The following is a 22,297-nucleotide window of genomic DNA, read 5'->3' as shown; positions in this document are numbered from 1 at the left end:
TGTCTACACTACCACCCTAGCTCGAACGAGGTTGGTTAATGTAGTCATTCGAAGTTGCAAATGAAGCCTGGGATTTAAATATCCCAGGCTTCATTTGCATCTTGCCGGGCGCCGCCATTTTTAAATCCCCGTTAGTGCGGACTCCGTGCCCGCGGCTACATGCGGCACGGGGTAGGTAATTCGAATTAGGCTTTCTAATTCGAACTACCGTTACACCTCGTTCCACGAATTAGAAAGCCTAATTCGAACTACCTACTCCGTGTCGCGTGTAGCTGCAGGCACGGAGTCTGCACTAACAGGGATTTTAAAATGGCGGCGCCCGGCAAGATGCAAATGAAGCCCGGGATATTTAAATCCCGGACTTGATTTGCAACTTCGAATGACTACATTAACCACCCTCGTTCAAACTAGGGTGGTAGTGTAGACATACCCTAAGTGTGGTAGGATGTGATCCATAGTTTGGAGTTAAACTTTACAGTTTTTAACTTAGATAACATTAGAACCTCAGGGTTTTTTCCAAAGCACTTTTGTTTACTGTTAAAAATTGGTGAATTACTCTAAGTACACAGTTGAAGGGTACATCTACACAGCCAAACTAAATCTAAAATAACTTATTTTAGCTTTTGGCACTGTCTACACAGCAGTAAGTATGAGGCTATGTCTAGACTACAGAGTTTTGTCGGAAAAAAGGCTGTTTTTCCAACAAAACCTGAGTTACGGCCACACTGCAAGCGTGTTCTTTCAATAGTAAATCGAAAGAACAGAGGGCTTTTTGAGCATTTGGTAATCCTCATTCTATGAGGAAGAGCTCTTTCGCAAAAAGGCATGTGTGGACAGGGAGGAGAGTTTTTTTGCGCAAGAAGAGACCTCCAGGAAAAAGCATAGGTGCCCTGGTGGCCACTCCATACAAGCTAATCACAACTCTATAGTTCCTGTCCCTGGCCCTTCTTAAAGCTTCAGGCACACTGAAAAAACCTTGTGCCAGGAAGTTAGACACAGAGGAGCAGTTCACTGTGTGGCTCTCCCTGCTACAGCCATGTCTGCCCCATAAGCCCCCTGCTACCCTCCTGGCTCTCGCAGGGAGAAGCCCCAGGGATCCCAGGACCACCCAGGGGGGCCAAGAGGTGTGCCCCATCCTGAACAGGCCCGGAGATTGTGTCTCTCCTTGAGCTGTGGTGCAAGGAGGAGACTTACAAGATCCCCGGGCCAAGCAACGGAACACCAAAATTTATAAAGTAAAAGAGCTCTGCCAGGGATATGGCCGAGTTACCGAGGCCGGCTCCCGCTCAGGGGCAGGACCCCACACCTGCCACTACTACAGGGAGCTGCACCACATCCTGGGGATGGGGAAACGTCTACCCTACTCATCCCAGTGGACTACGGGGTTGAGATCCCCATTATCATCTGGCTGGAGGTCGCCCTGGAGAAGGAACAGGAGGGCCAGGGCTAGCCAGCCACACCAGAGGAGGAGACAGGCACTGTGACCTTCTCCCTGGAGCCAGTATCAGTGACCAAAGATGTCTCCCAGGACTCCTCGGATGCCTGGGCGGGATCTTCAGGAGAGTGGTCTCACGTTGTCACACACACAGGGTGGGAGAGGCGGGTGCACAGAGGAAAGAGGGGAGTGTTGTGCGGGATGATTGAGCTGTGGTCCGTGCATGTGCAACCATGTGCTGCGTTACTGTGTGGCACATGGATGCAGCAGGCAGCCCCTGAACATGCCCAGGATCCTGCTGCCAGGCTCAGGGGAGGCCACACACATCCTGCCACAAGGCGGGGGGGAGCACCCCAGCTGAAGCAGGCTAGCTACAAGGGCACAGGAACAACCCCACACAGACCAAGGAGTGCCACACACAGCACACAGGCATTCCTGCATGTGCGAGGCAGCAACCACTCCCACACACAGCCCAGTGACCCGCACCTATGTATGCAGACCCCCGGGAGGCCCAGGCTGCTCCTGGCTCCTCTGCCGCCCATGAGGGGATCCCACTATGGCCGGACACTTCCCTTGGCTGCTTGTCCATGGGCCAAGGGGGTGGGGCTCTCCTTACAGTTAAGGAACCCCACGGCAGCAAATCTGGCCACAGTCGCATCCAGGTCTCCCAGACGGATTACCCTCCTCAGCTGGAGAGAGTTGATGGCCCTCACCACCTGCAGAAGGAGACAAAGAAACACACAACACAGAGAATGAGAGAGGGTGAGTCACTGCTGGTCATTCCACTGCTCCAGGACCAGCCAGTCCCACCAGTCTGAACTGGTGTCGAGCCTCCAGAGTCTTCTCTCCACTGCGGGGTATGGTTGCCAGAGTGGAGCAGCCATGGAGAGGGACCCCAGAATGAGCTTGGGGTCCAGGTCCTGCAGGACTAGGAAGACAGCAGACACAAAGTCCTACAAAAACTGCAGCATGGCCGTGTGGGGTCATTGCTTGCCATGGGGCAGCTCTGGCTCCATGGCACTAAAGAACAAAGCTGAGGCATCCAAAAAAGAAGAGGGCAATCACAGCAGGCACTGATAAAGCTTTGCTGTCTCTCAAAGAGGTAGCAAGCACACACAGCAGAAGCAGAGAAACAGCTGACCTGAGCGGTCCTTTTAAGTGCGCGTCTCTGCAAGGCTCCGGCACCAGCAGTGGGAAGAAACTGATGACCTAAAGCCCTGGATGAAGTGGTTCCAGTTGGCCTTTTATGCGAGAGAGTGTCCAATGAGTCTGGAGGCTCTCTTTCGCAAAAGCACATTGCTTTTTTGATATTCTTTTGTGTGTGTATGCACTCTTGCGCAAGAAGTTTTTTCGGAAGATCTCTTCCGAAAAAAGCTTCTTGCACAAAAAGCCTGTAATCTAGATGTAGCTTGAGAAAGAGCACTTTTCCTCCAACTTCCCTTAATCCTCATAAAATGAGGGTTACAGGACTCAGAGTAAAAAGTCCTCCTGCTGGAAATTATTTCACCATTATGTTGAAATAAATGCTTGTGTGTAGACATGGACTATGTTATTTCGGAATAACATTAGTTATTCTGAAATAATGCTGCTGTGTAGACATACCCTCTCTGATGGAGCATTCCGTAATGCTGTTTTGTATGGAGAGAAGTAAAAATCTGTTGTTTGTCTCTGTTCACTAGTAGTTTGGAATTTATTACTTACATACAATTATCTATTGATAGCAGAAAAATAAAACAAAATGATGACATTGTATCTAACTCTCATAAATCTGTTTTGTTCCACAGAATATGTAGTTTCTTTGAACGCCTCAGATAAATTCCTAAAAAACCGAGTAATGAATCTTCCAGAGAGTGTTGTGGCTGGAACTCATTATACTCAGGACCGGTTTTTGAGAACTCTGAGTCTCTTCAGGGAGTTAAACACTGAAGATGAGACAGTTCTCAACTATTTTGATGAACTTGAAATACATCCACAGTTTATCGGTACGGAAATAAAAGTTAAATTTTACATAAACAGTTAGAAACATAATATATTTTCCATGGAAATAATACAATATTTTACAAAGATAAAATGGTATATTTGTAATGGTCACTTGGGTCTCAAATCTGTGTTTGCACTGCTGCAGAATGTGTTTGCACTACTGCAGGAGTATTTCTGTATTCTTATAATTTGGGAAAGCTGCCAAAATAGCTCGGTCTATACTGCCATTGGCTCATATAGTGTACCCATTCTAAAGGTCCACTTTTAGAGGCTAAGGGGATGTCTACACTACCTGTCAGATTGACAGGCAACAATTGATTCAGCATGGGTTGATTTATTGCGTCTAGTATAGACACAATAAATCAACTACCGAGAACTCTCCCGTTAATGCTGGTATTCTACAAGAACAAGAAGCATAGGTAGAGTTGACAGGAGAGCATCCGCCATCAACTCACCACAGTGAAGACATCACAGTAAGTAGATCTAAGTATTATTTTCATGTTGCTGAAGTTGCATTACTTAGATTGACGGCCCACAGTATTGTAGACTGGGCCTAAGTGAATTATTCTTTTATAATGAGAACACAGACCCTTCTCTTGCTGGACTGGTGAATTAGTACAATACTATTCAGTCCTTGATTTTCAATATCATGGCTGTCAATGAACATTTTCTTCAGCTTTGTTCTCACAAATCATAACTGTGTATAAATGATCTGCAACAGACAAAGTTGCAGCTCAGCAGTTGCCCTTTTATCTGACTGACAAGTTATCTAGTTTATGGATTCTGCCAAAAGTATTTGGCAAATGCCTGCCATAATCTTGCCAACCTCCAGAAGATCAGATCAGAAATACTATGTTGCCCCCAAGGGAATACAATTCCTGTTCTCCCACCCAGCACTAAACTCTCTCATGGTGGAAGCATGAATCAAAGAGGGAAGCAACAAGCTACTTGTACTATTCCCTATGACAGCGACTGGAAGAGGTTGGACATGATAGGGAGAAAAGCATGCTAATCAGCAAGCCTCCAGCTCAGAATAGCCAACTATGTGGCATTACTAGCGAAGTACACAGACTACATTTTGACCAATTAGAAACTTTTATTGAGTCCCTTCCTGATAACAAAAGAGAGCAGTTTAAGTCAAATATCAGTGAAGGGCCATTAATCTTTATAACGGCTTTATAGGCTGCGCTGGACTCCACGAACATGGCAGCCAGGTCCTTGGCCTTGGTAAGAAGGCGAGCTGCTTCACTTCAGCTCTCCAGATTTCTGAGTGAAGACCTATCAACAGTATAAGACTTGCCAGTCGAGGGTACAAAGTTCTTCGCAGAATCCAGAAACGCTTCTCTACATACCGTAAAAGACTCATGGGCCACACTGAAGATTCTAGGCATTCATGTAACTATTCAAAAAGAAAAGAAGGCAGATCACTCACACAAAGGTACAGACCTCCACCCTTCAACCAACAACAATGACACTATGACAACAGATGCTAACCACACCAAAATAGGCTCAGACAAGGCCTCTAATCAGTCAACATCTCAACAACCTTCAACATCCAGACAACAGTTTTGAAGTCCTGGTCGAGGGTCTGACGACCCCGAAATTTCAGAGGCAGCAATCCAAACCACAATATTTGGCAAAAGACTAGCTGTATTTTATCCAGCCTGGTGAGCCATCACCACCACCAAGTGGGTGTTGGAAATCATGAGAACCAGATACTGCATCCCATTTTTAGTTGTCCCCGCCACCCAACCTTTTGCCCGTCCCTCTTCAGGGACCCCTCCCACAAGCATGTGATCGTACAAGAGGCAGAACAGCTTCCAAGACTTGATACCATAGAAGAGGTACCGCAGGAGCACAGCTGCAGGGGTTTTTACTCTCATTACTTCCTCATCACCAAGAAGTCTGGCAGATGGAGACCTATATTTGACCTCCATGAGCTTAGCTGCTTTGTCTGATACCACCTCATCATGATCATTCCTGCATCATGATCATTCCTGCCTTGGAAAAGGGAGCATGGTTGTCTACCGTCAGCCTCCAGAATGCTTATTTTCATATATCAATACACCTGTCATCCAGAAGATTTTTCCATTTCGTAATAAAGGACAGACACTTCCAGTATAGAGTGCTACCACTCAAGCTCTCAACAGCCCCATGAGTGTTCTTGAAAGTGCTGGCAGCAGTAGCCGCACACTTGCACAAAAGGGGCATCACAATATTCCCATAGCTAGACAATTATCTATTAATGGGTCCTACACAACAGGACACACAACAAACTGTTACAATGATCAGAATCCTCTTAGACACCCTCAGATTTCAGATAAATATAGCAAAGTGCACACTGACCCCACCTCAGACATTAGAATTTATAGGAGTGCATTTAGATTGCAGAGAGGCCAAGGCCTGCTTACCAGGCCACGCACTGACCACAATCAGGGACCTCATAGCAACTGCACAGACCAGGCCAGTCATGACAGCATGCCATGCCTACAAATATTGGGGCACATGGCAATGGCCACGTTCATGGTTTCCCATGCTCACCTGCACATGAGGCCCTTATAGGCATGGCTACGCATACATCATTTAAACAAATAATTTACCTTACTGACCAAAATAAAGTCCTCTCTTACATGGTGGCTCCTACATTGCAACATAGGTGTGGGTCTCGCTTTCCAACACAACCCACCATCAGTAATAATCACAACAGATGCTTTGCTACTGGGCTGGGAGCACACCTAGACCACTATGTTAAAACGGCTTAATGGACATGAGACGAGACAAGGCAGCACATCAACTTACTCGAACTAAGAGCAGTAAGAAATACATGCCTACACTCCCCTCCCCCCCACCCGATACAGAACAGAATAGTCCAAATTCTCACAGACGATGTCACTGCAATATATTACATCAACAGACAGGGAGAAGCACGCTCATACCAACTCTGCTGAGAGGTGGACCACTTGTGGGAATGGTGTATCCCATGCAACCTACTTCCTGAGCACGGGCCTGGTTGCAACCTACTTCCCAAGCACGGACAACATACTTGCGGACAACAATTCCCAGAAAATGATGAGTGGGAAATAAACCCATCAATGCTGACTTGCTTCTTCAAGAGGTAGGTGTTTCCAACAGTGGACCTATTTGCCACATACAAAAATGCTCATTGCCCACACTACTGTTCCAGAGCAGGCATAGGCCCTCACTCCCTGGGGGATGCCTTCAGCATACAGTGGCAACACTTCTGTCATATGCATCTCCCCTCCCCATTTCCATTGATACAATGGATGATCCTCAAGATCAAACAGTACAGGGCTAAAGTAATACTCATAGCACCCAATTGGCCTAGATAAACGTGGTATCCATAACTCTTACAGATGAGCATCCGATCTCTGCATTGCTTTCCACCAGTCCGATCTCTCCTCTCACAACGCAAGGATAAGATACACCATCCTGCTTATTCACACATTGCATCTCCAAGTGTGGATGCTGGCTGGCTGAACAGGGTTATAGTGTGAGTACATTTGAGCCACTGGGAGAACCTACTCCATTTGTAGAAGTACGTTTTCCTGGTGGATTGTCTTCTGCAGTTGATTAATATTTATTTTAATCTTTCTGAGCAGGTGTTTTCAGCATCCTGGAGACATGAAGGAGCCAGGCGCGGAGGTGAAGCTTGCATGGTTCAGGATGGAGAATCGCACTGTGATTCTGGGAGAGAAGAGTGCATTGAAGCGGAAAAGCATATGGATCCGACACTGTCATTCTGCGGAGGTAAGGATACCATGTTTGCCTCAAACACGCTGGTGCTCTTCAAAATCAGAAGACTGAGCTGAAGTCATACTCATTACACCAGCGTGGTTGAAGCAAACATGGTATCCTTACCTCTGCAGAATGACAGTGTCGGATCCATACGCTTTTCCGCTTCAATGCACTCTTCTCTCCCAGAATCACGGTGCGATTCTCCATCCTGAACCATGCAAGCTTCACCTCCGCGCCTGGCTCCTTCAGGGCTCCAGGATGCCGAAAACACCTGCTCAGAAAGAATAAAATAAATATTAATCAACAGCAGAAGACAGTCCACCAGGAAAATGTACCTCTACAAATGGAGTAGGTTCTCCCAGTGGCTCAAATGTACTCACACTATAACCCCTAAGACTGCCCTTTTCTTCCTCCCATTGGACCGCCCTTCTCTCCCTCCTACCTCTTGCACCTTAGGGAGTTGGGCCTGGCTCTAAGTACTATCAAGGTTCATGCAGCTGCTATAGCAACCTTTCATCGCATCATGGAAGGTGATTCTTTCCTCTTGAACCCAATCACCAAAAGATTCTTCACTGGTCTACGAAACACCTTTCCATCCATTTGCTCACCAGTTCCCATCTGGGACCTAAATCATGTACTTAAGAGCCTGACAAAACCGCCTTTTGAGCCCTTGGCGACCTGCCCTTGATTATACTTATCTATGAAGATCTCCTACCTAGTTGCAATAACCTCCAGCAGGAGAATAGGGGAACTTGCCACCTTAATGGCAGACCCCTCCTTATACAATTTTTACCAAGGACAGACCCACCCTAAATATCTCCTGAAGGTTCCCTGTCCATTCCATATCAACAAACCCATACACTTTCCTGCCTTTTCCCCCAAGCCTCATACTGACCCATAGCACGCGGCTTGGCACACCCTCAACGTCCACAGAGCGCTTGCATTCTACATTGATTGGACAAGAGCCTGGCGAATATACTCTAGACTCTTCCTATCCTTCGCAGAATGATCCAAGGGACAAGCTGTCTCTTCTCAGAGGATTTCCAAGTGGATCTCTTCATGCCTCCACACATGCTACACCATTCACAATAAAGAACCAACTGGCATTATCACAGCCCATTCTAGCAGGGCCATGTCCTCTACTACTGCCTTCCTCAAGAATGTACCTCTCTAAAACATTTACAATGCATCCACATAGTCATCAGACCACACATTCGCACATTACGCTCTGGCATCCTCCATCACATCATCCATGGCTGTGGGACAAGCTGTATTATCCTCAGTGATAACAACAAGGCTCCAAACCTAGCTCCACAAGCCTACGACTGCTTTATAGTCACCCAGAGTGGCACACCCACAGGGACACTACTGGAAGAAAAAGAGTTACTCACCTTCTGCAGTAATGGTGGTTCTTCAAGATGTGTGTCACCATGGGTGCCCCACTACCCTTCCTCCTTCCCCTACTTTGGAGCCCCATGCTCTACTAGCACAGGTAGAGAAGGAATGGAGGTGCTGTGCTGTGCGCATGCCTAACAGACACTAATGGCACAAGGGGGCACCACGGCACGTGCACAGGGGATACTTCTAGAAAAATCTCCGGTCGCCAGCGCGAGGACGCACCAGAACCCAGAGTGGAGCACCCATGGGGACACTATTCAAGGAAAAACCACTGTTACTGTACAGGGTAAGTAACTCTTTCTTTTGCCCAAAAAACCTCATGATGCTAAATAGATTTTTGTTAGTCTCTAAGGTGCTACAAAACTACTTGTTTTTAAAGTTAAAGACTAACATGGCTTAATATATCAAATACATTTAAAAGGTTTTCAATAATCATTGAATTCCCTTTTCTCCGTAATTAATAATGTCATTTATGCTCTTTTTTCTTTGGTTTAAAAGATGTAGCAAAGTTTGAGGATCCTGAGAACAGATTTATTGTAAAAGAGATCATCAAAGCAACTGGGGAACCTCGAAATTATGGCTTGACAGATGAAGAAAAGGAAGAACTAGAACGTAAAGCAGCAGAGGCCCGCCTTGCCAAAGAAGCAGAAGAAAAAGCTGAACGGGAGCGTAAGGAAGCTGAGGAAAGGGCTGAAAAGTTGGCAAACTGGGAAGAATGGGTAAGTTTAATCTAGAGTTCTGCACAAACCTCGTTGTGAGACATGAAGCACTCTTATCATTGGACCTTATACAAAAATGTTTGACATAAGCATGCATGTGATGCTAGGATCAGAGCTATGCAAAGTATCATTCCATTTAAAAAATGTGGTGTCTGCTTTGCAGTCTCCTATAGTGAGTTGTATATTTGTTTTCATATTTTCTTCATAGGATGTATTTTGAGACCCTTCATAAACAATTCAAATATTAATATAGTTAGAACAGAAGCTTTTTGTATGTTGTTTGTTACCAAAAGACTCTTAAAACAAGTTTGATTACCTTGCTCCTTTTAAAACCCTATACGGGTACATCTACACTGCAACACTATTTAGGGATACCAGAGTATCCCAAAATAGCTATCCCACATCTTCACAGCAAGCCCGTTATTTCAGGCTCGCTATTCCAATGTCCCTGAAAACCTCATTTTACAAGGACTTTTCAGAATAGTGCTTTATTTCAAAATGAAATGATGAAATAAGCTATTTCAAAATAGCATTGAAACAAGATATGCAATTTGCGTAGCTCAAATCTTGTATCTTATTTTGAGTTATGGTGCTATGTAGACACACCCTAAACATCCAATGAAGAAGAAGATAGGGGGCTTTATTAGCTCTTACACACAAGCTGGAATAAATGTAACCCAGTGAGTTATACCATCACTTTATCTCTTCTCTGGGGATTCTGTAACAGATGATCAGAAACTACAGTACTGAAGCTGTCCTAGTTGCAGCCCTCCAGGATATGCGCTAAATCAGCACATCTTCTGTGCGCATTGACCATGTTCCCTTTTTGGCTAACTTTTGCGGCTGCTCTGAATTCTCACAAAGCAAGCATAAAGATTGCAGCTCTCTTGTGCTTCTATAAATGTCCTTCAAGTGGACTTTCGGGGTGGTTCTGCAAGTTTTAACCATTGGAAGATAGCAAAACCCAGGAGAGCCCAAAATTTCCCTCTTACCAACTTTCCATTCACCTGGGATATCAAAATTAATTCACATTATGTCATTTCTTCAGGTGCTGAAATGAACTGACAAAATTGAGGGAAATCATTTTGGGGAGCCAAATAGTAGCATTAATAACCTGTTTTATCTTGTTTGTAATTGTCCACTCTAATATGAGCATTTTCCTCCTCCTTCTCCATCCTGCCAGGACCTTTCCAGTTTACTTTCTTCTTACATAGTGTCTGTTAAAGTCTCAATTATTATCTTTAGGACTCCAATGATAAGAATTCACCATTTGTCAGTTATCTGCAGTGCTTAACTCCATCTATAGAAACAAAGGAATTGCTATTCTGTATCAGACCAGTGGCCTATCTAGTATCCTGCATCTGATTGTGGTCAATACCAACTGTGTTGGGAGAAAACACCCTTTGTAAGCAATTATAGGAAATTTTGCCCTCATGGAAAGTTTCCCTATAACTCTCAATAGTTAGGCATTGGATTATGCCCTCATTTTGATAACTTTGTATACCTTCCTGGGCCCTTGTTTTTTGCTTAATATTTACTTTTATAACTCTGGATATTAAATTTATGGAGATTGCCTATCTCCTAGAACTGGAGAGGACCTTGAAAGGTCATCAAGTCCAGTCCCCTGCCTTTACAGCAGGACCAAGTACCATCCCTGACAAATTTTTGCTCCAAATTCCTGAATGGCCTCCACAAGGATTGAACTCACAATCCTGAGTTTAGCAGGCCAATGCTCAAACCACCAAGCTATCCATCCCTTCATGTAAATTTAACAATTTTTAGAATCCTACTGTGTGCTTGGCCTCAGTAATACCTTGTGGTCCTGAGTTCCGCAGCCTTAACTGGGTTGAATTAAAATAGTATTTTCTTTTATTAGTTTTGAATTTGAGAACTTGTAATTTAATTCTGAAGTGTAGCTACTATAGTAGCCCCTTTTTGATCTGTCCAGCCTCTTTTCTTTAGTGGTTTATTTCTGGGTTTTCTTTCCCAATAAGCAAAGAAAGGCAATTACCTCAGTCCTCCTTCTCTTTTCTTTTTCTAGCAAGATAAAATAATGTAGGCAAGGGAGATCAGAAAAAAGTCAGGGCAAAGAAAGTTTTTGAGGAAAGAAAAGAGAAGAGCAAGGGTCAAAAAGGGCAGCTTCAAAGATAACAATTCCTCAGTTCTGCCTCCTCTTTGGCCTCATTAGACTGAATTCAAGAGGCAGTTAACCACTTTTCAAAGGTTGCATGATTGACTACCCACTGAGTGGTAACCCCTTCCCTCCAAAGATGAGTATTTGTGCTAGTGTTGAGATGTTGAGATCCTTGTATTCCCTCTTCCTTTGCTGACTGTCTTAACAACAACAAAAGGGTGCTTGTGTAAATGAGGCTGATCAAGTCAGGGTGGAAGTGGTTCATTTACAGTGGTTGATGTGGAAATGTGGATATTGAGAGTCTCCTCTCTTGATATCCACATTTCAACATCTACTACTATGAAGTACACTCTTCCTTTTGTTGTCCTTATATATACCCATGCTTCAGTAAACTCCACTCCAATTCATCTGATGAAGTGAAATCTGTTAGTCTCTAAGGGTGTGTCTAGACTACATGCCTCCTTCGACGGAGGCATGTAGATTAGCCAGATCGGAAGAGGGAAATGAAGCCGCGATTAAAATAATCGCGGCTTCATTTAAATTTAAATGGCTGCCCCGATCTGCCGATCAGCTGTTTGTCGGCAGATCGGGGCAGTCTGGACGCGACGCGCCGACAAAGAAGCCTTTCTTCATCGGCACAGGTAAGCCTCGTGAAACCAGGTTTACCTGTGCCGATGAAGAAAGGCTTCTTTGTCGGCGCGTCGCGTCCAGACTGCCCCGATCTGCCGACAAACAGCTGATCGGCAGATCGGGGCAGCCATTTAAATTTAAATGAAGCCGCGATTATTTTAATCGCGGCTTCATTTCCCTCTTCCGATCTGGCTAATCTACATGCCTCCGTCGAAGGAGGCATGTAGTCTAGACACACCCTAAGGTTCCACAGGACTCCTCCTTATTTTTGCTGATACAGACTAATACCGCTATCCCTCTGAGACATTTGTAGTTGCTGTGACTCTAGTTTGAAATATAGGCAACCAAGGTAGAGCCCTTGCATTATCTACATCCACCTTCATTTTTTCCTGATTAATCAGTGTTTTGCCTTCTCCTAGGCTACGTCTACACTGGCCCCTTTTCCGAAAGGGGCATGCTAATTTTCAACTTCAGAATAGGGAAATTCGCGGGGGATTTAAATATCCCCCGCGGGATTTAAATAAAGATGTCCGCCGCTTTTTTCCGGCTTGGGGAAAAGCCGGAAAAAAGTGTCTAGACTGGCCCAATCCTCCGGAATAAAGCCCTATTCCGGAGGATCTCTTATTCCTACTTCAAAGAATAAAAGATCCTCCGGAATAGGGCTTTATTCCGGAGGATCGGGCCAGTGTAGACGCTTTTTTCTGGCTTTTCCTCAAGACGGAAAAAAGCGGCGGACATCTTTATTTAAATCCCGCGGGGGATATTTAAATCCCCTGCGGATTTCCCTATTCTGAAGTTGAAAATTAGCATGTCCCTTTCAGAAAAGGGGCCAGTGTAGACGTAGCCCTAAAGTTTGTCTAAAAGCATAATGTGGACTTTTATGTTAATGAACCCACTGTCTTATATATGTGCTGTCCAAAGGGTTCAAAAAAGTCAGTAGTGAAAGCGCTATACCGACTAAAGTAAGTACTTAAGCGTAACTTATCTATTATACATTTTGAAGAGTTTGTCTATCTATTCATCAGTTTGTCTGTTTGTTCAAGAACTCCTCCTAAATGGTAAGAGTTAGACCACCAAATTTGGTATACCACTTCCTCTTATCATAACTTAAAGTAAGGTAAGGGTTTGGTTATGCCAAGAAAATGGGTTGTGCCTGGAACAGAATTATTTATCATAAAACCATACAGAAAATATACAGAATCACCAGGCAGGTGAAAGGGGCCATCCCCCCCCCCCCCGGCCGCCCCATCCAGGACTACCCCAGCCCTGAGCCTCCTACCCCCTTAGGCACTCTTTAGGAAGGACAGGAGGGGGGCTGAAGCGCGTGCGCGCGTGCACACACACACACACACACAATTTGTTCAGGAACAGTGCTGGTTGTTCCCCTTTGAAGGAAAAGTGCACTGTTTGCTGTGTTCCTCACTCTGGCTGGGGAGCATAGGGAGCAGATGAATCTGTACCTGCCCCAGCGGGGGGACAAGCACCTTTCCCCCAGTTGTGCCCGCTGGAGCTGCTGCGGAGATGGAGAGGCACTTCTCATGGGGTGTCAAACTGCTGCAGTGAGAGAGGGCTGGTGTAGTCCTTTCCCTGGGTAGCCTGCATACTGAATCCCTGATCCTCAATCCCACTCCAGAACAATGATTTCAGTGAAGCATGTACATTTTCATTTTATTTTCCAAAAACCAAAAATTGAGGTAATGTCCTGAGCAATGCTGGGTAAATCTTCTAGTATACTAAAAAACCACTTTGGAAATCTAAACAACTATCCATCTGTTCAAAGAAGGTTACATGCAAGACCTGCATTTTCCTTTGGGTAAAGATTCACATGCTATGTTCATGTTCAAAAAGCATATCTAAATATGACAAATGTGACTCCTAAGCTATTAAAGACAAGTTGGGTGAGGTGAACCAACTTCTGCTAATGAAAGAGACAAGTTTACACAGAGCTCTTTTGTGTCCTGAAGAGTTTATACGAGCTTGGAAGCTTGTCTCTCTCACCAAATAAGTTGGTCCATTAAAAGGTATTCTCACCCATTCTGTTTCTTTCATTTGCTGGGACCAACAAAGCTACAACATTGCAAACTGCTGAGGTATGTCAACAAGGTGAACTTGGAAAACTGAAGTATGTGATTATTTGACTTGGAAGACATTCACCCATTCATCTGTCATTGTTTGAACCTGACTCTTGTGGAAGTTTTTAAATATGAAAGAGCTGTCCTTCAAGTTCTCCAGAATTTCTACAGTTTGCTGTAACCACTACTAACCCAAGTTACTGCTGGGTAAGATGGGAAAAGAAAGGACTACAACAAATCGCATTACCAGAAAGTAATCTTCCTTGCCATTATACTGACACTACAAAGAAAGTATGTTCCATTAATATCAACAAGTAATCCTCCGGCACCTTAGAGACTAACAAATAGATTATCATGAGCTTTCATGGGCAAAACCCACTTCTTCAGATGAGATGTTATTGAGTGGACAAAACTTTATTAATTATAATATACTATTATAAATATTAATATTGATATTCATATTCATATTATATTAATATGTTAGCAGGATATAAAGTAAAATTGTTTGTTCTCTTCTTTTTGAGTATTATTACAGTATACAAAACAAATCTATCCACAAGCTTCTTAGATTTAAACAGAATTCATGGAGGCCTAAGGCATTATCAGCTGTTGTAAAAAGATGCAAGTCCCTTGGCACTTAAAATTGTATGTATGAGCTGTTCTGTAGAACTATCTAGTAGGACCATAGTGTTCTCTGTGAAGTTCAAAACAGTGCCCGAAAAGGCTCAGGAAGCTTCCTGCACATGTAAAAATAACTGCTTTTTGCCTGAGACTTGTAAACATTTTCAGCTTTTGGCAATATGAACAATGGAAAACATCTTCAGACTCAGCCAGTCTTAGATGACAGAGAGAAAAGAAAATAATAAAAAAATAGTAAGAAAGACAGTCTCATTTTTCACTGGACTAAGTTATTTTCTTCTCTCTCCTCCCCTTCCCACCCATGTACCCCGTCCTTCAAATGCAAGAACTACAGGTACAAATTGTTATAATAACTATGTATTTTTAAATTTTTTTTCCATGATTCTAACTGATGTTTTTCCTATAAGCCAGCATTCTAAATTTTTCAAATACTATTTAATAGAGGATTACATTTTAAAATAATTATTATTACTTCTAGAATAGACGACTAGAGGAAGTGAAAAGGCAGGAACAGGAATTACTTGAGGTCCAGTCTATTCCACTAAGGAACTACTTAATGAAGAATGTCATGCCAACACTTATGCAAGGACTGAATGAATGTTGCAAGATCAGACCTGATGATCCAGTTGACTTCCTGGTAAGATATTTTTCTCAGATACCTCTGACAAGACCCAAAGAAAAACTACACTAACCAATAGCAGCAAAGTGTGGCTTGCTGATCTACAGAAATGATCCTTGCTTAGAGTGTACGACCGTGGTCACCAACCAGTAGATCATGAGCTACCGGTAGATCTCAGGGGCTCGAAGAGTAGCTCTTGAGCCTTCTCTGAACTGCGCACCTGCGCAGTACATTTACATTAGATTTCCTCATTTGAGGAGCAGCTACTCACTGAGCAACAACACAGGTGAATAGCTGCGAGGAATGGTGGGAGCTGGGAGGTCGGGAGGGCTGAAACACCCCAGCCAGCTGACTGTGGCTTTCACAGCTGGAGCTAGGCACAGCCTCCCTGGAGGGAAGAGAAGCAGCTGGCCATGGCGCTCAGCCAGGGTACACCACGCTCCACGTGGGCTGGCGCAGAGGAGAAGCTGCCTGGTCTGCTGGCTGTGGCATTCAGCCCAGAGGAGGCTGAACCGCGCTCCAGCTGATTGGGTGGCTTCCCCTCTGCGCCTGCCCACGTGGAGCTTGGTGGCACCCTGGCTGAGCACCATGGCCAGCTGGCCAGGCAGCCGCTTTTCTTCGCTCCAGCCTGGCTGCCCTGCGGTCAGTCCGGAGGGAGCGCGGGTCGGAGACTTCCCTCCGTGGCTGGTGTAGGGAACTCCCTGTGCCCAACCTTGTTCCCTCTCCTCTGCCCCAAACTGGTCCCCTGCCCTCCTGGCCCCCTGTTCCCTCTCGCTTGCCCCCCCCCCCCCGATCCCGCTGCAGAAACCTGCCCCCCCCCTGCAGAAACCAGTTCCTTCTGGCACCCTGTCTCCTACTACAGAAACCTGTCCCCCTGCTCCCCTCTGCAGAAACCTGTCCCCCCCAGCACCCTGTCCCCTGCTGCAGAAACCTGTCCTGGCACCCTGCCCCCTCTCCCCTGACCCCACTGACACCCTGTTCCCTGCTCCAGAACCCACTAGCACTCCTCCCCAGTACTGTGTCCCCTGCTCCCAAATGGCTTTTCTATGGGTCAGTGACACCTGACTCAAGGCAGGTTCCCTGCCATTCTCATAAATAAAGACAACGCAGAAACTTTTTGTGTTTAACATAGTATTCTATTTAAAAATGAAGCCTGGCCAACAAACCCCCAATTGGGGCCAAACCCCCATCTGGCCACAACCACTCCTGCATTCCCCCTTCCCCAGACCCTAGATCTGAGCCTATCAAACACTGGAACCTCATGCCCTCAGCCCCTCACATATCCCAACCCAAATTCCTGCACTCTCACATCCGCAAGCCTGTGGCTTGCTTAGTATCCCAACACTGCCCAGCCTGGAACCCCCTCCCCGAGCCAGTGTCCCCTTCTCCACCTCCTCCTGCATCCAGATTTCCTCTCAGAGCTTGCACCTCTCACCCCTTCCCACACCCAAATCCCTCATTCCCACCCCAGAGCCTACACATCCTGTCTCAACACAGCAAGGGTCCAGCTAGACTGCAGGAGTTTTTCAGGATTCTGGAGATATCCCAGAAAAACTCTTCTGCATCCAGGGTTGCGTTTGTTCTTCTGCTTTTTTAGTGGAAGAGCAAACTGGCTCTTTTGGTCACCCCTATATTCCTCTTTCCATGAGGAATAAGGTGGCTTCCAAAAGAAGGGTGTTTTTTCCTGACATTTGGTCCAGTGTAGATAGGCCAAATGTTGGAAAAACCTCTTCCTACAGAATAATAATAAAAAAAAGCAGCAGTATAAGAATTGGGGATAGCAAGCGATGGAGAGGAGGAGAATAGAGAGGGCGGGACTTCAAGGAAGGGGCGGAGCGGTAGATCTTGGCTTGGTCTGTCATTTAAAAAGTTATCTTGGGTGAAAAAAGGTTGGAGACCACTGGTGTACGAGATCCCGGGTTAAACTCCTGAACAAGCCTAGCCCTTGCTTCTGTCTACTGTGCACTAAAGGCACTGGGCTTTGCCATTTCTCTTTGGCCTCAGGCTCAGCTTGCCGACTTGATCCACTCATGGCTGGGCTAGGGGTCCCTGGGACTGGAGTGGGTAATTAGCTCCCTCAGGCAGAGGCTGTGGTTCTCTCCTCTGCAGTCTCTCTCTTGTGGGGAGGGCTAGCTCAGTTGTTTGAGCATTGGTCTGCTAAACCCAGCATTGTGAGTTCAACCCTTGAAGGGGCCATTTAGGGATCTGGGTCAAATCTGTCAGGGATGATACTTGGTCCTGCTATGAGGGCAGGGGACTGGACTTGATGATGACCTCTCAGGGTCCCTTCCAGCTCTATGAGATAGGTTGTGACTGATAGGATAGCCTTTGAAAACAAAGGCTTATGAAAGGAAAGAGCCCAGTTCTTGTCGCATTGACATCAGTAGTATATTCCCATCACCAGAAGCAGGCCCAAATTCAAATACTGTCCAGGAGATCAAGAGTTGTTATGAAAAATAAAATACACAGATAATCCAATTTAAAAAAAAGTTAGGTGATGCCTTAGAAACAGCCCAAGGAATGGCATATGTAGTTGCTGCACTGCCAAGGAATGAAATAGGGATTCTCACAATTTGGTCCTGGCTCACCTTCTGTGCCAGCTGAGCTGCACTGACTGGTATACTGGGGAGAGAAGTTGGGTCTGTGCTGATTATCCACTCCCCACCTACCACGCACACAATCTCCAAAGCAGGTTGTTCACACAGGGAAATAAGGAGATACCTTATGCCCCCTTAAAATCCTGCACAACACTCAGCCAAGCTCCCAGGTGAGACATAGAAGAGCAGAATTATAGCTATCCTGCTGATCTTCCTTTTCCAGTAAAAATGTAAGTTAAAGTATTTGCATGGAGGGAAGAAGAAATATTAACAGATGAATTCTCTAAGGCTGCGTCTACACTGGCCCCTTTTCCAGAAGGGGCATGTTAATTTCAGAGATCGCAATAGGGAAATCCGCGGGGGATTTAAATATCCCCCGCGGCATTTAAATAAAAATGTCCGCCGCTTTTTTCCGGCTTTTAGAAAAGCCGGAAAAGAGCGTCTACACTGGCCCCGATCCTCCGGAAAAAGCGCCCTTTTCCGGAGGATCTTATTCCTACTTTGAAGGTATACTTTGAAATAGGAATAAGATCCTCTGGAAAAGGGCGCTTTTTCCGGAGGATCGGGGCCAGTGTAGACGCTCTTTTCCGGCTTTTATAAAAGCCGGAAAAAAGCGGCGGACATTTTTATTTAAATGCCACGGGGGATATTTAAATCCCCCGCGGATTTCCCTATTGCGATCTCTGAAATTAACATGCCCCTTCCGGAAAAGGGGCCAATGTAGACGAGCCCAAAGGGTTTGTCAACACTTAGAGTACTGCAGATGTGCCATTGTAATACTTAGGCCAGCGATGGGCAACCACAGTGAGTGAGCCACAGGATGGCCCTCCTTCATCTCAGTGGGCCACAGCAGCCCACAGACCACCCATCTGCCTCTCTTCCCCACACTCCTCTCTTGCAATGGGATACCAGAGCCCCACATTTCCTACTCCTTCCTCTCCCTCCCAACATTTTCAGAGTACCACGAATTCTCTGATTTGTACTCCATCCCCACTCCTGCCTCTCCCTCCAACCTGCTCTAGACTGGAGGGGCAGGTCTACCTAAGATACATAACTCTAGCTATGTTAATTGCATAGTTGGAGTCGATGTACCTTAAATCCTGGCTGCACTGCAGGAGGCCAACGGGAGCACACGTTCCCACTGGCTTCCCTTACTCCTCACAGAAGGTGGAGTACCGGGCACCAGCCAGGGCTGCCCTCCATGTTTGATTTAGGGGTCTACACTAGACCCACTTAATCAAACACTAGAAGATCGACCTTTGGAGGGTCGATCTTCTCTGTAGCATAGACATGTCCTCCCAGAGACTGAACAGCTGCGAACCAGCTGCCGATTGCCCACCACTGGCTTAGGCTATGTCTAAATTGGAGAGTTTGCATTGGTACTGATGCACCACTGTAAGCTTGCTATTGTAGCCACTCTACACCATAGGAAGTTTCTCCTGTCCATGTAGGTATTCCACCTCCCTGAGGGTATGTCTACACTACCACCCTAGTTCAAACTAGGGTGGTTAATGTAGTCATTTGAAGTTGCAAATGAAGCCCGGGATTTAAATATCCCGGGTTTCATTTGCATCTTGCCGGGCGCGGCCATTTTTAAATCCCCGTTAGTGCGGACTCCGTGCCCGCGGCTACACGTGGCATGGAGTAGGTAGTTCGAACTACCGGTACACCTCGTTCCACTTAGAAAGCCTAATTCGAACTACCTACTACGTGCCACGTGTAGCCGCGGGCACGGAGTTCGCACTAACAGGGATTTAAAAATGGCAGCACCTGGCAAAATGCCAATGAAGCCCAGGATATTTAAATCCCGGGCTTCATTTGCAACTTTGAATGACTACATTAACCACTCTAGTTCGAACTAGGGTGGTAGTGTAGACATACCCTGAGAGATAGTGATTATATCAATAGGAGAAGCCCTCCTATCAACATAGCGCTGTGCACATTGAGAGTGTGGTCATTATAATTTTGTCACTCACACCCCTAAGTGATGTAGTTATAAGAACATAAATTTGCAGTCAGGACTTAAATTTGCTCAGGGCTTAATTAAGGGTTAGAGTGAATGCATTAGTTTTGTGCCACTGTGAGCAGTACATAATGTCCTTACACTGGTCCTCACTGCCCAATGCAGCGTAGAACCAGAACGATATGTATCTATTAGGAGCAGGAAGGGCTCTCAGTCTATTAGCAAGAACTATGATCTACCTTAAGGGAAAAATTGAGAAGATAAGATATTCACATTCCTGGATTTTTTATCTTTTTGGGTAAAGACAATGTGGCCTCAATAAATGGTCCAGTCTTTGTCAGCTTGAAGTAACTGTACACTTTCTGTAAAAAAAAAAAAAAAAAAAGTGATCATATTAAAAACATTTTATAGAAATTGATGGCATATCTATCAGAGCTTGCTACTTTACCATCTTGGAATTATTTAATAACTGCTTGGATTTTCAGTGAATTTGGGGAAGTTTAAAATTGAACACTTAGAGTCTGTAAAACTGTTGACTTTACTTTTTGTCAATCTTTTAACTACAGGCAGAATATCTCTTCAAGAACAATCCAGAAATGGAATGAAAGAGTACTGACAGATGTAAAACCCGAACATATCATTACATGAATAAAAAGGCAAAACACTTCTAATGTGTTTTAAATAAAATACTTTCATTATCAGATTTTTGGAAATTTTTGTGTAGTATTCACTTTTATTTCTGATGTATTGCTTGTACTGCTCATACAACAGAATATTTGTACATATGTCTAATTTGAAACTGTGGTCTAAAATAATCAATTTCCTGTCACTATGGAAGGGCAGCACTGGAAGTGTGTTCCTTGCCTCCAATTCTCTAGTGCAGTTAACATAACTAGAACTAGCAGCAAAATCTTTCCTGGTTCTATAGCACAATGGAAGGATGGAATGAAACTATGGAATTCTTTCCTCCCTTTACCCGCCTCCTCTCCTCCCCCCCGTCTTTGAAAAGGGGACAACTGCTGCTATTGAGGGAAAAGGGAAGGAAAGAGGCATATCAAGACTACCTTTCTACTACTCTCCAGATGCAAAGCTTTTTTGTCTCCTTTGCTTATTAGGAAACTGTTAGGACACTAGAAAGGCTTTCACTCCAGGGCTATGCCTAGACTACATCCCTTTTTCGGAAAAGGGATGTAAATTAGACGTATCGCAATTGCTAATGAAGTGGGGATATAAATCTCCCATGCTTCATTAGCTTAAAAATGGCTGCCGCTTTTTTTTGGCACAGAACTTTGTCGGAGAAAAGCGCCAGTCTAGACGCTGATCTTTCGAAAAATAATGCCTTTTCTGAAAGATCCCTTATCCCTCTTGAAATAAGGGATCTTTCGGAAAAGGCTTTATTTTTTGAAAGATCAGCGTCTAGACTGGCACTTTTCTCCGACAAAGCTCCGTGCCAAAAAAAAGCGGCAGCCATTTTTATGCTAACGAAGTGCAGGAGATTTAAATCCCTGCTTCATTAGCAATTGCGATACATCTAATTTACATCCCTTTTCCGAAAAAGGAATGTAGTCTAGACGTAGCCCAGGGGTTTTGAGCACCCTACATCAGGCATAGGGAGAAAGAGGTAATTCTGACCTAAGCTTCACTTCTCTGCCTTTTACACAAGAGCAGACAGACAGTGAAGCGCACAAAGTGCTGCCATTCTGTACCACTAAAGTTAATGAGTAAATGCCTGGTGGCCTGATCTTGATCTGCCATTATTTTTCTATGTTGTTTTGATATTATCAATATTTGGTTTAATAGTCAAAATGATAGTCAATAGTTGTGTACCACTAAAGTTTATTAAATTGTTTAAGACTGCTATAGAAAAAGTTATTGAGATAGGATTTAAAGAGATCCTGCGTTGATATAGCTGGAAGGCTTTCTTTGGTTATTTTGATTTTTTAATCAATCTAATGTATTTTATCAAAGGCCAAATAAACCATCTGTCTTTAGGTGATGAGGCTTTAATAGTGTTCATCTTCAAATATATTTCATTAAAGAAAATGTAACATAATATCACCCTGTAACAAGGCATACTCACCTCTCACAAATACCCCCTATCTCAGTGCATGTGCCTGCACTCTTTCTCTGCGGTGTCAGTAACTCAGCCCTCCAGCAGAATCATACAGTCTAGCTACAGTGAAAACTAAAGCAAACCTCTTCTGTCCAACAAGAGTCTCTCTGAGTGCCCTCTTTCAAGTTGCCCTGCTCCAGAATAGAGTGGTGCCACAGGGCTCCTTCCCTGGAAGCAATCTCTTCATCCTCTTGGGGGTTATCTGGCCATAGCTCTCTAGCTGGGCCACTACAATTCAGTTC

The 22,297-nt window shown here is 44.8% G+C and overlaps 1 protein-coding gene across 2 annotated transcripts in view; it reads left to right on the top strand.

Moving 5' to 3' along the window:
* Positions 1-20,645, top strand: part of AK7 (adenylate kinase 7) — an 84,464-nt gene extending 63,819 nt beyond the window's left edge. For both annotated transcript variants that reach the window (XM_075926616.1, XM_075926617.1), the window contains exons 15-18: positions 3,220-3,417; positions 9,068-9,288; positions 15,242-15,400; positions 20,509-20,645. In XM_075926616.1, coding sequence (XP_075782731.1) covers positions 3,220-3,417; positions 9,068-9,288; positions 15,242-15,400; positions 20,509-20,547 — 617 coding nt within the window. In that variant the 3' untranslated portion in view covers positions 20,548-20,645. The remainder of the gene's footprint in view (positions 1-3,219; positions 3,418-9,067; positions 9,289-15,241; positions 15,401-20,508) is intronic.
* The last annotated feature ends 1,652 nt before the right edge of the window (positions 20,646-22,297 follow it).

Source organism: Pelodiscus sinensis, chromosome 4 (assembly GCF_049634645.1).
Source record: "Pelodiscus sinensis isolate JC-2024 chromosome 4, ASM4963464v1, whole genome shotgun sequence".
NCBI lineage: Eukaryota > Metazoa > Chordata > Testudines > Trionychidae > Pelodiscus > Pelodiscus sinensis.
The sequence above is the reverse complement of the archived record's forward strand: the minus strand, read 5'-3'. Positions and strand labels throughout refer to the sequence as shown.